This window comes from Leptidea sinapis, chromosome 8, assembly GCF_905404315.1.
Source record: "Leptidea sinapis chromosome 8, ilLepSina1.1, whole genome shotgun sequence".
In the NCBI taxonomy this organism is placed as follows: Eukaryota; Metazoa; Arthropoda; class Insecta; order Lepidoptera; family Pieridae; genus Leptidea; species Leptidea sinapis.
Window position 1 is genome coordinate 13312248 of NC_066272.1, and position 16700 is coordinate 13328947.

At 29.1% G+C, this 16700-nt stretch overlaps 1 protein-coding gene and 1 pseudogene across 1 annotated transcript; both read right to left on the bottom strand.

Moving 5' to 3' along the window:
* Nucleotides 1-4366: 4366 nt before the first annotated feature.
* On the bottom strand, nt 4367-6636 carry LOC126965722 (cytochrome c oxidase subunit 1-like; annotated as a pseudogene).
* On the bottom strand, nt 6262-9159 carry LOC126965743 (uncharacterized). The gene is made up of 2 exons (XM_050809502.1): nt 8736-9159; nt 6262-7556 (listed from the first exon to the last, which is right to left on the bottom strand). The coding sequence occupies exons 1-2, from the start codon at nt 9117-9119 to the stop codon at nt 7287-7289; spliced, it is 654 nt and encodes a 217-aa protein (XP_050665459.1). The 5' UTR covers nt 9120-9159; the 3' UTR covers nt 6262-7286.
* Nucleotides 9160-16700: the final 7541 nt, after the last annotated feature.

Here is a 16700-nt window from a genome sequence, read left to right on the forward strand (position 1 = left end):
AAATAATTTAAAAAAAAATATTGATTTGTGGTATCAAAAATGTGTATATTCACTTTAAGTTATTTTTAATAAAAATATTTATTTTTTAAGATTTGTTTTTTATAAAAATTTATAATATTAAATATAATATTAACAATTTATTTAATTGTAATTAATATAACATATTTTTTAGAGTGGGAATTAATTTCTTTTAATTCTATAAATATTGTTTTTACAATTTTATTAGATTGAATATCTACATTATTTATAATATTTGTTAGTTTAATTTCAGCTTCTGTAATTTATTATAGAAAAAGTTATATAAAGTCTGAATTAAATTTAATACGATTTTTAATTTTAGTTTTATTATTTATTTTATCAATATATTTATTAATTATCAGTCCTAATATTATTAGAATTTTTCTTGGGTGAGATGGATTAGGTTTAGTTTCCTATTGTTTAGTAATTTATTATCAAAATATTAAGTCTTATAATGCTGGAATATTAACAGTTCTATCTAATCGGGTTGGGGATGTTATATTATTAATAGTAATTGCTTGAATATTAAATTATGGGAGATGAAATTATATTTTTTATTTAGAATTAATAAATAATGATTTTTCTATAAAGATTATTAGTGTAATAATTATTTTGGGGGCAATAACAAAAAGAGCACAAATTCCTTTTAGAGCTTGATTACCTGCTGCTATAGCAGCTCCTACTCCTGTTTCAGCTTTAGTTCATTCTTCAACTTTAGTTACTGCAGGGGTTTATTTATTAATTCGATTTAATAGATTATTAATAACATTAGAATTTACAAATTTCATTTTATTAATTTCTAGTTTAACTATATTTATAGCTGGGATTTCAGCTAATTATGAATTTGATTTAAAAAAATTATTGCTTTATCAACTTTAAGACAATTAGGTTTAATAATGAGAATTTTATTAATAGGATTTAAAGAATTAGCTTTTTTTCATTTATTAACTCATGCTATATTTAAAGCTTTATTATTTATATGTGCAGGAATAATTATTCATATAATAAGTGATAATCAAGATATTCGAATAATAGGGGGTATTTCATTTTACATTCCTTATACGTCATTGTGTATGAATGTTTCAAGTTTATCTTTATGCGGAATTCCATTTTTAGCTGGATTTTATTCAAAAGATTTAATTTTAGAAATGGTTAGAATAAGAAATTTAAATTTAATAATTTTTTATTTATATTATTTTTCTACTGGTTTAACAATATTTTATAGAATACGTTTAATTATATACTTAATAATTAATGAGTTTAATTTAAGAAGTATTTATAATTTATATGAAGAAGATTATATTATATTAAAAAGAATATTTTTATTAATAATTATAAGAGTAGTTTCTGGTAGAGGTTTAAGATGATTAATATTTAATTATCCTTATATAATTTATTTACCCCTAAGAATAAAATTAATAGTAATTTATGTTAGAGGAATTGGAATATTCCTAGGATGATTAATTAGAAGTACGAATTTATATTCTATAAATAAATTAAAATTATTTTATAATTTAAATAATTTTTTAAGATTAATATGGTTTATACCAAATTTATTAACTTATGGTTTAGTTTTTAATTATTTAAATTTTGGTTTTAAATTAATAAAAAATATTGATTTAGGGTGAAGAGAAATTTATAGAGGTCAAGGTTTATATAATATTTTAAAAAATTATTCAATTATTTTTAATCTTATACAAGTAAATAATTATAAGATTTATTTATATAGATTTGTTATTTGAATATTATTTTTAGTAATTGTTATAATAATTTATTTAAATAGCTTAAAAAGAGTATAATATTGAAGATATTGAGGTGATTATAAAATCTTTAGATATTTATAAAAAAAAAAAATTTAATATTACAATGAAAATGTAAAGTTTTTTTGAAACTATATAAATAGAAATATTAATGGGAATTATCCACTGAATTTAAGTTAGCAGCTTAATAGGAATATTTCTTTAATTGGAATAGAATTCAATTTTATCATTAACAGTGATATACCTCCTTTTTGGTTTCAATTAATTAACAAATAAGGAGTTAATAACTCTATCTTTTAAGTCGAAATTAAATGCAAAATTGCTTCTTATTTTAAGATAAAATGAAATTTCATTATCATTTAAATGCAAATTAAATGTTTTAATTAAACTATAATCCTATATTAATAGCTTCAGTTTAGTATCTTTTGATTTCATTCATGATATAAACCTAATAGTAATATAATAATAAAAAATATAGAAGTTTTGAATCAGATAATTAAATTAGTTAAATTAAATGTTTTAATAATAGAGAAAATTAAAGCAATTTCAACATCAAAAATAAGAAAAATAACTGTAATTAAAAAAAAATGTAATGAAAATGGAATTCGAGGGAGAGATTTAGGATCAAATCCACATTCAAATGGAGAACATTTTTCTCGATCTATAATTGATTTTTTAGAAATTATTATTGAAATTATTATAAGAATATTAGAAATAATAAAGAAAATCATTGAAATTAAAAGAATAATAAGTATTATTTATATTAAATTTATTAAACTTTTTGATTGGAAATCAAATATACTATTTATATTATATAAATAATTAATTTCCTCATCAATAAATAGTAATATATAAGAATAATCAAATAACATCAACAAAGTGTCAATATCATGCTGCTGCTTCGAATCCAAAATGATAATTTCTAGAAAAATGAAAATTTAAATGTCGAATTAAGCAAATAGAAAGAAAAATAGTTCCAATAATAACATGAAGTCCATGGAATCCTGTTGCTATAAAAAATGTTGATCCATAAATTCTATCTGAGATAGAGAAAGGGGCTTCAAAATATTCATAAGCTTGAAGTAAAGAAAAATAAATACCTAAAATAATAGTAAAAAATAATCCTTGAGTTGTTTGATTAAAATTATTATTTATAATAGCATGGTGAGCTCAGGTTACTGTTAATCCTGAAGTAATTAGAATAATAGTGTTTAATAAAGGAATTTGAAATGGATTAAATGGAATAATTCTTGTAGGGGGTCATGAAATTCCAATTTCTACATTAGGAGATAAACTACTATGGAAAAATGCTCAAAAAAAAGAAATGAAAAAAAAAATTTCAGAAATAATAAATAAAATTATACCTCATCGTAAACCTTTGGATACTAAAATAGTATGTTTGCCTTGAAATATTCCTTCTCGTGAAATGTCACGTCATCATTGAAATATAGTTAAGATAATAATAAAACATCCTAGTAAAATTAAATTAAAATTAAAATTATGAAATCATTTTACTAGTCCTGTGACTAAAATTATAGTTCTGATAGCTCCTGTTAAAGGTCAAGGACTATAATCAACTAAATGGTAAGGATGATTATGTAAATTATTTGACATTAATTAGTTTCTCTAGAATATAATGTTCTTAAAATAGAAATTACATAAGATTGAATTACTGCTACTGCTCTTTCTAAAGTTAAAAGAATAATTTGAATTAAAATTAATAAAAATAATAAATAAGAATTTAAAATATTACTTGTATTACTCAGTAAAGTAATTAATAAATGACCAGCAATTATATTAGCTGTTAATCGAATAGCTAATGTTCCTGGTCGAATAATATTTCTAATAGTTTCAATTAGTACTATAAATGGTATTAGTATAGTTGGAGTTCCTTGGGGAATTATATGAATAAATATATGTTGAGAATTATTAATTCATCCAAATAATATGAAAGAAATTCATAGAGAAAGAGAAATAGATAAGGTTATGGATAAATGTCTTGTACTTGTAAAAATATAAGGGAGTAAACCTAAAAAATTATTAAATAAGATATATGAAAATAATGAAATAAAAATAAAAGTAGATCCTTTATTATTATTATTTTGATTAATTAAAATTTTAAATTCATTGTTTAATTTAATAATAATAAATTTTCATATAATGAAATGTCGATTAGGAATTAATCAAAATGATAAGGGTAAAAATAGTAATCCTAAAAAAGTTCTAATTCAATTAAATGATAAATAAAATAAATTAGTTGAAGGATCAAAAATAGAAAATAAATTATTTATCATTTTCAATTTAAGTAATTTATTTTTTTTAAATTTATTTTTTTAATTTTATAAAAATTAAAGTAAATATAATAATTTATAATATTAAATAAAATAAAAACAATAATAAAAAAGAATAATTGGAATATTCAGTTAATAGGTATTATTTGAGGAATAAAAGAATATTATTTATATATATATAATAATTTAAATTTGACATATTTATGTTATATTTTAACTAATTCTTTCATTAGAAGTAATTGCTAAATTACTATAAAATGGTTTAAGAGACCAATACTTGCTTTCAGTCATCTAATGAAGAATAATTATTAATTCAGTTAATAAAGTTATTTATATTTACACTTTCAATAACAATTGGTATAAAACTATGATTTGCTCCACAAATTTCTGAACATTGACCAAAAAAAATTCCTGGACGACTAATAAAAAAATTAGTTTGATTTAGTCGTCCAGGATTAGCATCTACTTTTACACCTAAAGAAGGAATAGTTCAAGAATGAATAACATCTGTAGCTGTAACTAAAATTCGAATTTGATTATTTATTGGGATAATAATTCGATTATCAACATCTAAAAGGCGAAATTTATTTAATTTATAATCATTAGTTATATAAGAATCAAATTCAATATTATTAAAATCTGAATATTCATAACTTCAGTATCATTGATGTCCAATTGATTTTAAAGTAATTAATGGATTATTTAAATCATCTATTAGGTATAATAATCGAAGAGAAGGAAGAGCAATAAAAATTTATGTAATTGCTGGTAAAATAGTTCAAATTAATTCAATTATTTGTCCTTCTATTAAAAATCGATTAATAAATTTATTAAAAAATAAATTTATTATTAAATATATAACTAAAATAGTAATTATAATTAAAATAATTAAAGTATGGTCATGAAAAAAAATTATTTGTTCTATTAAAGGGGAAGCTCTATTTTGTAAATTAAAATTAGATCAGGTTGCCATTTCTAAAAAAAGGAAAACCTTTATAAATGGGGTTTAAATCCATTACATATAATCTACCATATTAGAAATTTCTTATAATTGGAAGTTCATTATATGAATGTTCTGCTGGAGGTAAATTTTGGAATCATTCAATAGAAGAAGGCATATTTAAGGAAAAAATTACAATTCGTTGATTAATTATAGATTCTCAAATAATTATAATTATAAAAATAGTTCCTAATAATGAAATATAAGATCCAATAGAAGAAATAATATTTCATGATAAATAATAATCAGGATAATCAGAGTAACAACGAGGTATTCCAGCTAATCCTAAAAAATGTTGAGGGAAAAATGTTAAATTTACTCCAATAAATATAATAATAAATTTAATTTTAAGTAAAAAAGGATTAAGAATTAATCCTGTGAAAAGAGGGTACCAATGAATGAATCCCCCAAAAATTGCAAATACAGCTCCTATTGAAAGTACATAGTGAAAGTGGGCTACAACATAATAAGTATCATGAAGAATAACATAAATGGATGAGTTAGCTAAAATTACTCCTGTTAATCCCCCAATAGTAAATAAAAAAACAAATCCTAATCTTCATAATATAGATGGTCTATAATTAATTTGAGTTCCATAAAGAGTTGCTAATCAACTAAAAATTTTAATTCCTGTAGGAATAGCAATAATTATTGTTGCTGAAGTAAAATAGGCTCGAGTATCAATATCTATTCCTACTGTAAATATATGATGAGCTCATACAATGAATCCTAATAACCCAATTGCTATTATAGCATAAATTATTCCTAATGATCCAAATGTTTCTTTTTTTCCTCTTTCTTGGGTAATAATATGTGAAATTATTCCAAATCCTGGAAGAATAAGAATATAAACTTCAGGGTGCCCAAAAAATCAAAATAAATGTTGATAAAGAATTGGATTCCCCCCTCCTGCTGGATCAAAAAATGATGTATTTAAATTTCGATCAGTGAGTAATATAGTAATAGCTCCAGCTAAAACAGGAAGAGATAATAAAAGTATTAAAGCTGTAATTCCTACGGCTCATACAAATAAAGGTATTTGATCAAATGATAAATTATTAATTCGTATATTTATAATGGTTGTAATGAAATTAATTGCTCCAAGAATAGAGGAAATTCCAGCTAAATGAAGGGAAAAAATAGCTAAATCAACTGATGATCCTCTATGAGCAATATTAGATGAAAGTGGGGGATAAACTGTTCATCCAGTACCTGCTCCATTTTCTACTACACTTCTTGTAATTAAAATTAAAAGAGAGGGGGGGAGTATTCAGAAACTTATATTATTTATACGGGGGAAAGCTATATCTGGAGCTCCAAGTATTAAAGGAATTAATCAATTTCCGAATCCTCCAATTATGATTGGTATTACTATAAAAAAAATTATGATAAAAGCATGAGCAGTAACAATAGTATTATAAATTTGATCATCTCCAATTAAAGATCCAGGATTTCCTAATTCTGTTCGAATTAATAAACTTAATGAAGTTCCTACTATACCAGCTCAAATTCCAAAGATAAAATATAAAGTTCCAATATCTTTATGATTTGTAGAAAAAAGTCATTTTCGCAAATAAAATGGCTGAGGTATAAGCGATAAATTGTAAATTTATTAACGAGAATAATCTCTTTTATTAAGAAGCCTTATATTCATAAATGATATAAAATTGCAAATTTTAAGGTGTAAATATTACTAAGGCTTAAAGATTTTCTTTATAAATAATTTTGAAGACTATTAGTTTAATTTAACTTAAAACCTTAAAAAAAGAAAAAAATATTAAGGATTAAACTTGATAAGGAAATTAAAGAGATAAAATTAATAAATGAAAAAAAACTAATTTTAAAATTAATCTTTAATCATTTTAATTTAAAATTAATTAGTAAAATTGATAAATAAATAATTCGAATGTAAAAAAATATTATAATTAATCTTGATATTAAAAAAATAAAAGCAATTAATGTTAAATTATTGTTAAAAAAAAATTTAATAATAATTCACTTAGGGAAAAATCCTAAGAATGGGGGTAAACCTCCTAAGGAAAAAAAAATAATAATTAAAGATATTTTAATATATAAATTAATATTAAAATTTATAATTTGATTTATATAAAAAATATTAAATATATAAAATATTAGTATTAAAATTAAATTTAAAAAGGAATATATAAAAAAATAAAATAATCATAAGTTTTCACTGATTAAAAAAGCAGCTATTATTCATCCTAAATTATTAATAGAAGAAAAAGCTAATAATTTTCGAATTGAAGTTTGATTAAATCCTTGAGGAGGATTTGCAGTAAAGTGATCTCGTACCGATTCCAATACTTCATTTGCTAAGCTTGCATCTTTTCTTTTTGTTTTACAAGGTTTTGGTAGGCGAGATGAATTATTATTATTTGACGATGTTGATCGAGCCTCGTTGTCGGTAGATACGCTGTTGGATGAATATTCTTCAGCGGCATTTGAAGAGTCTTCAGTGTTGTCTTTCTAAAAACATAAATAATTACATATTATGTTAATAACATAAAATAATTATGATATATTTTTGTGTCCTGCCGTTATAGATATTTCATATCAAAAGTAACTGCTTATTGTATAAATGATAAATCTGTTATTTTTATATTACAGTTTCCTACATCTGAAGAAGAGTGGAAGGAAATAGCAAAGATGTATGAAGATCGATGGAACTTTCCTCATTGTCTTGGTGCAATAGATGGAAAGCACATAGCGATTGTTCCACCGGCTAATAGTGGATCGTATTTTTATAATTATAAAGGGCAACATAGCGTAGTTCTTATGGCAATTGTTAATGCAAAATACCAATTTATGTATATAGACATTGGCATGAATGGCAGAATATCCGATGGAGGGGTTCTACAAAACACTAAATTTTTTGAAAAATTAGAAAATAGTGATTTACGTATTCCAAGCAGTGAATTGTTAACAGGAAGTAACCGAAATTTACCATATGTATTTGTGGCAGATGACGCGTTCCCATTACGCCCCGATATGATAAAACCGTTTCGGCAGGCAGATTTAACATCGCAAGAAAGAAAAATTCTGAATTACAGATTATCTCGTGCGAGGCGGACTGTTGAAAACGCTTTCGGGATAATGGCATCACGATTTCGGATATTTTATACTCATATAAATTTAGAACCCGAAAATACCGATAAAGTAGTGAATGCATCTTGTGTAATACATAACTTTTTAATTGAACACTCAAAAAAGTCTTATGCACCTCAAAAATCTTTTTATCGAGAAAATTCTGAAAACGGGACTATAATTTCTGAAGGATACAATACACAAAATAGTACCATGGAAAACTTGGAAAGAAGAAACCCAGGAAATACTTTGAACAAAGCGAAGATTGTCCGAAACAATTTTATGAATTATTGCAATCAGGAGGGAAGGGTTCCATGGCAAAATGATCATGTAAATTAAAAAATAAGGCTGAACGGGCAGAGTAGGTAGTTGTAGATGTACAGGATCGTTACGCGGATACGGATCTTTATTTTCGATGATACGGATATCCGGAACATCACTAATAGTTATATTATAAGCTTTAGTGAAATTTAGAATGACTGTAGATACAAAATAATTATGTGTTACATGTATTGAACTCAATAAAAAATTATACTACAAAGTATGAAATATTTTACTTACCTCACAACTATTTTCGTCATCACTATCTAAGTTGGATGAAGATTCCCTTGGAGTGCATTGATCATGAATGAAATTGAACAAATCGTAGTACCACAGTTTAATACGGTACACATCATCAGCAGATGCCCCAGACTTTAAAGATTGCTCATATTTCTTCTTTTCCTTCCTAACATTGCTTCTTAAGTTATTGATCTTTTTCACAACTACATCTTTGTTCGCACCTGGCTCAATTTCTCTCAATTTTTCTATTAGTAATTTATAAGCAGCTTCTTTTTTGTCTCGATTATGGTAATCTTTGTTTTTAATTTGCCAAAGACATGGATTACTTCTATACATTTCGATAAAATCTTCAAGGATTTTTTTAGTTGAATCTGGTGGCGCCATTTTCTGGCAATAAGATTCGAGCGATGAGACAACCGTCTGAAAGAAACACTAGGAGACAACTGACTCGACCTGCGCAGGCGACCGGAGTACACACACACACGCCTGTGCGTGTGTGTGTGTACACCGTACGGTGTCACTCGAAAGAATCGATTTTCGATCTTGCGCCGGTCGCCTGCGCAGGTTCAAAAACCTGCACAGGTCTATTCCCACACACATTCCGGCCTACCTGCGCAGGCATAACCTGCATAGATTACCTCTCCGGTAGACCGTAGCGTGTATGGCCTACATTAGTCTTATGCATCTCTCTGTCTATCATAACTTTCATATAAATTTGTTATTTTTAAAGTGATAAGGCTCACTTCTGCGATTAATAACACAAATAAAATTTGAAAAGAAAATGAATTATGAACGATGCGGGACCCGAGACCGCGACATCTCGCGTTCCGTGCGAACGCTCGTCCACTGAGCCAACCGTTCGAGTGACGTCAAGTTCATAAATCTTGATATGTCTTTGTACAACTATCGGGTGTTATAGATTCATATTTGGACTTAAATATCCTTTTCGCTTGAACCAATAGAAAATAACTAGATAGGAAAATATGACTGCGGAAAAGTTTCAATTAAGACTTGTCATACATTTATATTTTGTTTGGCAATTCAAACTTAGAAATATTTTTAAAGGAGAAAGACTTCAAATAGGTCTTAGTATTGCTAGATTTTTTTTATTATTCTAGCTAAAAAAACCCATACACAAACACACACCTACACACACCACTTTATATATTATTATTACACTGCAATGCACCTTGGACTCAGGAATTAGAGATCGATAATGTCTAACGCTGCTTTTTCAAGACAGATTAAGCGGTGATCACTTACTTCAAGGTAATTTCGCAAGCTAATTCGTCGTAAGTCTGTCGGAGGTACAGTGGCGGTGAAAGAGTGTAAGTTACCTTGAGACAGTAAATTGTCTATCCTTTGCCTGTTGTCCGGTTCGCCCTGCACCGCGGCACGCAACACCTTCTGTGTCTCGAGGATCGCCGCTTCGAGACCTGCAGGTGACAAATATTTAATAAATATACCATTTGAAATCAATTACGTTATGTTTACCTTTGTGACATTAATATAACTAGTGCAACCATCAATTATTGTTCTATTCAAAAATAATATTTATCTTTTTATAAGGTATCGTACAATTTAGGATATTATGCTAGCGAAAGACCAATGAGCTTCTTATGAGTATATACATTAGACATTGAACATACTGACCACGAAATAAGGTATAAAGTTGTATGAATGTTTTAATGTTGTCTATAGAATATTAGTTAATGTATACGCAAGGAATGGGAGGGTCCTTCGGATGCCCAGATTATGGGTATTTCTGCCGGGAAGCAGTTATGTGTAAGGATTATTGTGTTCCCGTCTGAAGGGCGCCGTAGCTAGTGAAATTATTGGGCAAATGAGACTTAACATCTTATGTCTCAAAGTGACGTGCGCAATTATTGTAGTGGCGCTCAGAATTTTTAAGTTTTTCAAGAATCCTGGGCGGCACTACTTTGTAAAGGGCGTATTAATTACGATCAGCTGAACGTCCTGCTCGTCTCGCCCCCTATTGTCACAAAAAACTTATATATACAACGCCGCTCAAACAAATTTAACGACCTTTATTAAAAGGTCGTAACCTACCACTTATATCAGCGGATGCGCCAGCTTCTCTCTGTAATGATCTGTACAAGGTGGCCACTTTGCTCGCGGTCTTCGTCAGCTGTTCCGTCAACGCGGAGCACAATTGTGATGATGGTACTGCAAGTAAAGAGACGAATATTATACTCTCTTCCATGAAAAAATTGTGGCAATGGCAAAAAAAATTACAAACGAGCGTACGGGTCACCTGAATGTTAAGTGATCACCGCCGCCCACAATCGCTTGCAAGAAGGGGAAAGACAAAAGCGTTGCCGGCTCTTTAAAATCTTATACGAGCTTTTTTTGAAGGTACCCATGTCGTATCGTACAAGAAAGCCACAGCTTGGTCGTAGAAAGTTCCTTGAAAACGCACTGTGGAGAAATGCCACACATCCAGATGGTGGGGATGATATTCTTAATTAATTATATATTAATAAATTTCTTGATAATGTTATGTATATACACATAAGTGAATTTTCTCGTCTGTATCCGCAAAATTTCTTGCGCCGTTCTTCTCAGACATTAATTTCCGAGTTGAGTTTTTGAATTTGAATTTGATAGTTTAGTGAATACACAGGGAGCACTTGACTCACTCTCTGCGACTTCCGTCTTCCTCTGTCGCTGGTTCCCCGCCAGCCTGTTGGTAACATCGCGGGCCTTCGCCGACAAGTCTCTGTCACTGCCACTGCGACTTGAAATTCAATTAGATATTTATATAGTGTCGGCATTTCCTTAAACTTGCCAATAAAAAATCTGAACCCCAAGTTTATCGCACAGTTTCGTAAAAAAAAGCCGAACTGGAGACCCAGAGTCAACGACCGTCCATACCGGTCCTTCATATGAATGAAGGACCGGTATGAACATGAATTTTACCTTCAACGTTCTGTCTGTACGAGAACATCAGCGTTCTTTCACCATTATTTCAGAAAAAAAAACCTTAGTGACCAGTTTTATTTATTTATTTAAAATATAATAAAGTATACAAGGTGAAACTAAATGGGTATACTATGCTTTGAACCAGACATTACTTAGGTCATCTCTAATGACTATGTGAAGTCAGAAATGAATTAGCATTATATTTTAATACAATATTTAAAGTTCTAAGTTTTCGCAAAAACTATGATTACCTCAACCCTAATCAGCTGTTTTTTTGAACTCTCTTTGACCTAAAACAGATGAAAAACGTAGATGTGACATATTATCAGATAATAGTAAAATGCCTACTATTCTTTGCAGTTGTGAAGTAATTTGTGTTCTCATTTTGCCATGAAGACAAAGTTATTTTGTGTGTGCAATTGCTTTAGCTGACATTGAAAATACTTCTAAATTTGTATTTACTGTAGTTATGTATAACCCAATAAAGATACTTGGTTAATTCTAATCTAATTATGAAACTATGTTATGTTAGTATTTACTCGGATTTCCGCGAGTGTTACACATTTAAATAAAACACGTTTAAAAGATAAAAACTAGTGTAACTGTGTTTTTACATTTTGTGTTTATTTAAATATGTTAGGTTGAAAAGATCGGCCTGTCTGCCTTAATACTCTTTGAATTGTGCTTTGAAACACGATATTTACTGTTCTGTGTCTTCAAACAAAAACCCTACACACTGCACCATTTTTAATTCAAGATTTGTTTATTAAGTTCGAAATTAAAAGAGTTTACATTGTAGAATTATTTGAAGTTTTCTTCAAGGTCCATTGAAAATAATTCCAAATTTGTAATTGTAGATTATGGGTACCACAACGTCATCTTTTTCTACCGTGCAGCAAAAATGTGTAAGCATTATTATGGTTTGGTCTGAATGGCACTGTAGCTATTGTTATTACTGGGCAAATGAGACTTGACATTTAAATTCAAAAATGTTTTATCCAATAAAGATAATTCTAATAGGCTCCTATTAAGAAATTGTTCTTCAACGGAATTGTTTTGTCAAATATATATATATATCTTATATAGGATATCTTTGACCATCCTCGTATTAATAATAGGTACTCCATTCCCGGACCGGGTTTTCTACCCGTATGGAATGGGGCAGTTATTGAGTTTTTCGTAGAAACTTTCTCACTAGCAGCCCATAGTTCAGAAATGTAGATGCTCACCCCCTATTACGTGGAAATTAAACATTGTGAAACGTGGGTGGAAAAAATACACCTCTAACCCTTCAGGAATACAGATGTGAAACTGTGTAATGTTATGTAATTTCTTATTTTGTTTATATGTTTCGCAATAACAGGAAGTAAAAAATGAATGAATAAATAAATACATAGACACAAGCCACATTTCATGTAGTGTGCATACTCCTTAATCATAGATTATTGTTTATGTTTAAGTCCATAGGTAGGTGACCTGATTCTGTTTATAAACAAAGGCCCCGCCTAAAACTGGCAGTCTCTTTAAAAGTTAAGGTTGTCTAAGGAAAGAAATTGAAAAATAATATTTTTATTTCGTAGGGAAGTTCTTTTCTTATTTTTTATTTATTTATTAAAACTTAAACATCACCATACTATTGCATATGACCCAAATAACGTACCATTGAAGGGATGTTATACCCTTTCTGGTTCACGTTGTATAGCCTAAAAGGCATTAAAGGCTTTTATTTTCTGAAAATTGATTCCTTTACAATTCTTTTTGATGTCATTACCAAAATTACTACCGCTTCGGGAACACATGGCGATCTGAGAGAGAAGAAACGGCGCAAGAAACTCTCCCAGCATTCTTTTTTTTGCGCTCTTTTTAATAAAATATACAATATTGTACTGTCATTGTTATAACTATAAATAATCACAATCTAGTCCCAGGCTATCCGATCACTTAGATATTCAGCTGTAGATGTATATATATATATATTAGTAAGATTTACGACAGAGCCATTTTTAACAAAATTAAATTTATTTATAGATAATGCTTAAACAGTTGCTGCTTTATTATAAAAGTGTATATATTTGCCCTTAAAGCTTTTATGTATCTTATGAACTTTAAGAACCTTATGTGTGTTAACATACACATAAATTAAATTAAATGAATACTTAAAAACTTTGTTGCTGGTATATATGACGTGTATGATAATTTTTATGGTTGCCATGTCAGGATTCCGACATAAATAAACTGATTTCGACTTTATTATCCGAAAGTACTTCCAAAATGCATCTATTTGAATGAAAAATCCAGTTGTGGCTATGGGATCCATGGCGAATTGAGTGTAAGGAGTTTTGGTATTATTAACAACACTTCGAGCATCCAATAAATAATTATTTTAATAATATGATTTAGGTACATTAGCTATTCGCCCGATCAGCAAACTTAACCGCCCCGCGGCGGGCAGATCACCCACAGCAGCGACCGAGTGCTCTCTTCATTATATCAGCTCATATAGATAGACTTAATTTATCAGTCATTTAATAAAGTCATAGTTAAAATTAGAACAGTTATTCCCTATCTAGTAGCGACCTAATATAGTCCATTAAGTAAAACGTAAACCGCACAAACACATTAAGGATTTTTCAATTAGAAAATAATATTTAATTAAGATTATGAGATGATAAGATGAAGATGATCAGTCCAGTCAGGACTGATGAAAAATATCAAAAGGTTTCATTTGTCCAAGTGTCTTCCGTTCCATATTTCAAAATTAGCGATAAGAAATTGTGTGTAAATCTAATATATAAAATTCTCGTGTCATGGTGTTAAACTTTGAACTCCTCCGAAGCGGCTCGACCGATTCTCATGAAATTTTGAGTGCATACTAGGTAGATCTGAGAATCGGACATCTATTTTTCATCCCCCTAAATGTTAAGGGTGGTCCACACGAAATTTTTTTTTAATTTTTTTGACATGTTTTTTTAAATTTGTTTGATTATGAGTCAGCATTTAAAAATATATACAACTTGAAATTTTCACCCATCTACGATCAACACTTTGTATCGTGATTTTAATATCGGCAATACAACGTTTGCTGGGTCAGCTAGTATTTGTTATATATATTTTTAAATGCTATGTTTTAATGTCACACTGAAAATGCAATACAATTTAGTTATACTGGTAATACTTATATATCTTATTTATAGTAATGAAGTAATTAAAAATGTACTTAACGCTGGGTATTTATGTATATTATGCATACCTAATCTCCTCGAGGCTCTGTCTGCAGAGGCAGCCCTAGGTCGAGCCTGGGGCGTTTCATTTCTCTCCTCAGGTTCTGAGCTGGAGTCCGATCGAGCGACATTCACTGTAAAACATTGTCGTGTGCAATACATAAGGGTTAGATTTGCGTGCATGTTAGTAGCATTAATGTGACTGGCGCTACTTGAAGTGAGAATAAGTAGGGTTGTACAGTGCTGTTATATTAGTAAGAGTCTCACCTTTAATTGACTTTCTTGTTTAGTAAATTTAATATACATTTTGGATCATTTATTATTTAAAATTGTAAATAAATATAAATCAAGTTATTATTCAGTATAATACAAGTAGATATTGATATACACAATTATTATCATAATTTCAATTATTCTATTTAATTCGTAGAATAACGTGAAAAATGCTCTATTATCTATCAATATTCCCTAAATAACTTAAAATACTTTTTTTGTATAATATCTAATATATTTTTTGCATCCTCTACATTAGAAGTATACAGCGTGGCGCCACGATGGCCATATTAAGTAAAACCTTGGGTAGAAATACTTAACCATAATCATAAAAAAATATTTCAAAAATAAAAATACATAATTCACCTAAATAAATAAATTTTGCATAATATAATTACGGAACATTCCTGTAAATAATCTATTAGCCGCGCGCTATTAGTGACGTAGCCACTGACACCTACTGCTTCTCGTGAGACAAAGTAAGGGTGATTATAATTTTAAATAAATTTTTTAATAAAGAAAATTTGAATTATTTACATTTATTTTTTATGATTAATGTTAAGTAGCTCTTTCTACCCATGTATGTGTGTCGCCATTGAGCGCCACGCTGAATACGTATTTAAATTCTGTCACTTCGATTAACGACTAAATCTACCTAGTTGCCGTGATGTTAGTGTCAACTCCCGCCAACCATCGCGCATACCTGTGCTGTAAGAATTGGCCAACCCTCGCCGTCGGGCCGTGTTTGCGGCCGCCTTGTTCATAGAGCTAATGGTGGGCCGCATCAGGCCCCCTGTGCGGGGCTGGTTGCGTGACGGCTGTGGGTCCGACTCTGAATCGCTCTGGAAAATTATTGAATCAGTCAGAATTGGTCGAAATACGAGGGCGGCACTGAAAATTTCGGGAATCAAGGAAGTAACACAACATTACTATTTAAAAATGTATTTATTGCTTTTCGAAGTATTCCGTATTTCGTAGTCTCCGCGAAATTTGACACATTTTTCCATACGATGGAACCAATCATTGAAGCAAGCATTCCATTCGGAAGTCGGGGTCTCCAAAATTGCCGTTTTGTAGGCGTCCACCAATACCACGCAATTTATTCTTTATTTTATATATAAGTATAGAAATCGTTAGGGCTTAGGTCGGGGCTGTACGGCGGATGGTCTAATAATTCGATGTTTTCTTGCTCTAAAAACTCTTTTGTTCTGTACGCGGTGTGAGACCTCACATTGTCGTGATGGGGGATGATGCGGCGGTTAAGTTCTCTTTACGGAGTTCAGAAACGACCTGTGGCAAACAAATGCTAGCATACCATTCTGCATTAACCGTTCTTTGTCCCTCAAGAGGAATAGTCGCAACATGGCCGGTTTTGGAGACAAACGTGGCCACAATTTTTTTGCAACACTCTGTGAACGAACAATTTTTGTTGGCTTTAACTCATTTTCGAACACCCAAACTCGTGACTGGTTTTTTGTTTCGTACCAATTTCTCTTTTACCTTGGGCTTTTTTCCATGTCCTCTTTTA

Bases quoted from the DNA above. Each gene is read 5' to 3' on its own strand.
- LOC126965743 (XM_050809502.1), bottom strand. From the start codon at position 9,119: ATGGCGCCACCAGATTCAACTAAAAAAATCCTTGAAGATTTTATCGAA. The intron at 7,557-8,735 runs GTAAGTAAAATA...TTATGTTTTTAG, and splicing joins ATGACGAAAATAGTTGTGAG to AAAGACAACACTGAAGACTC.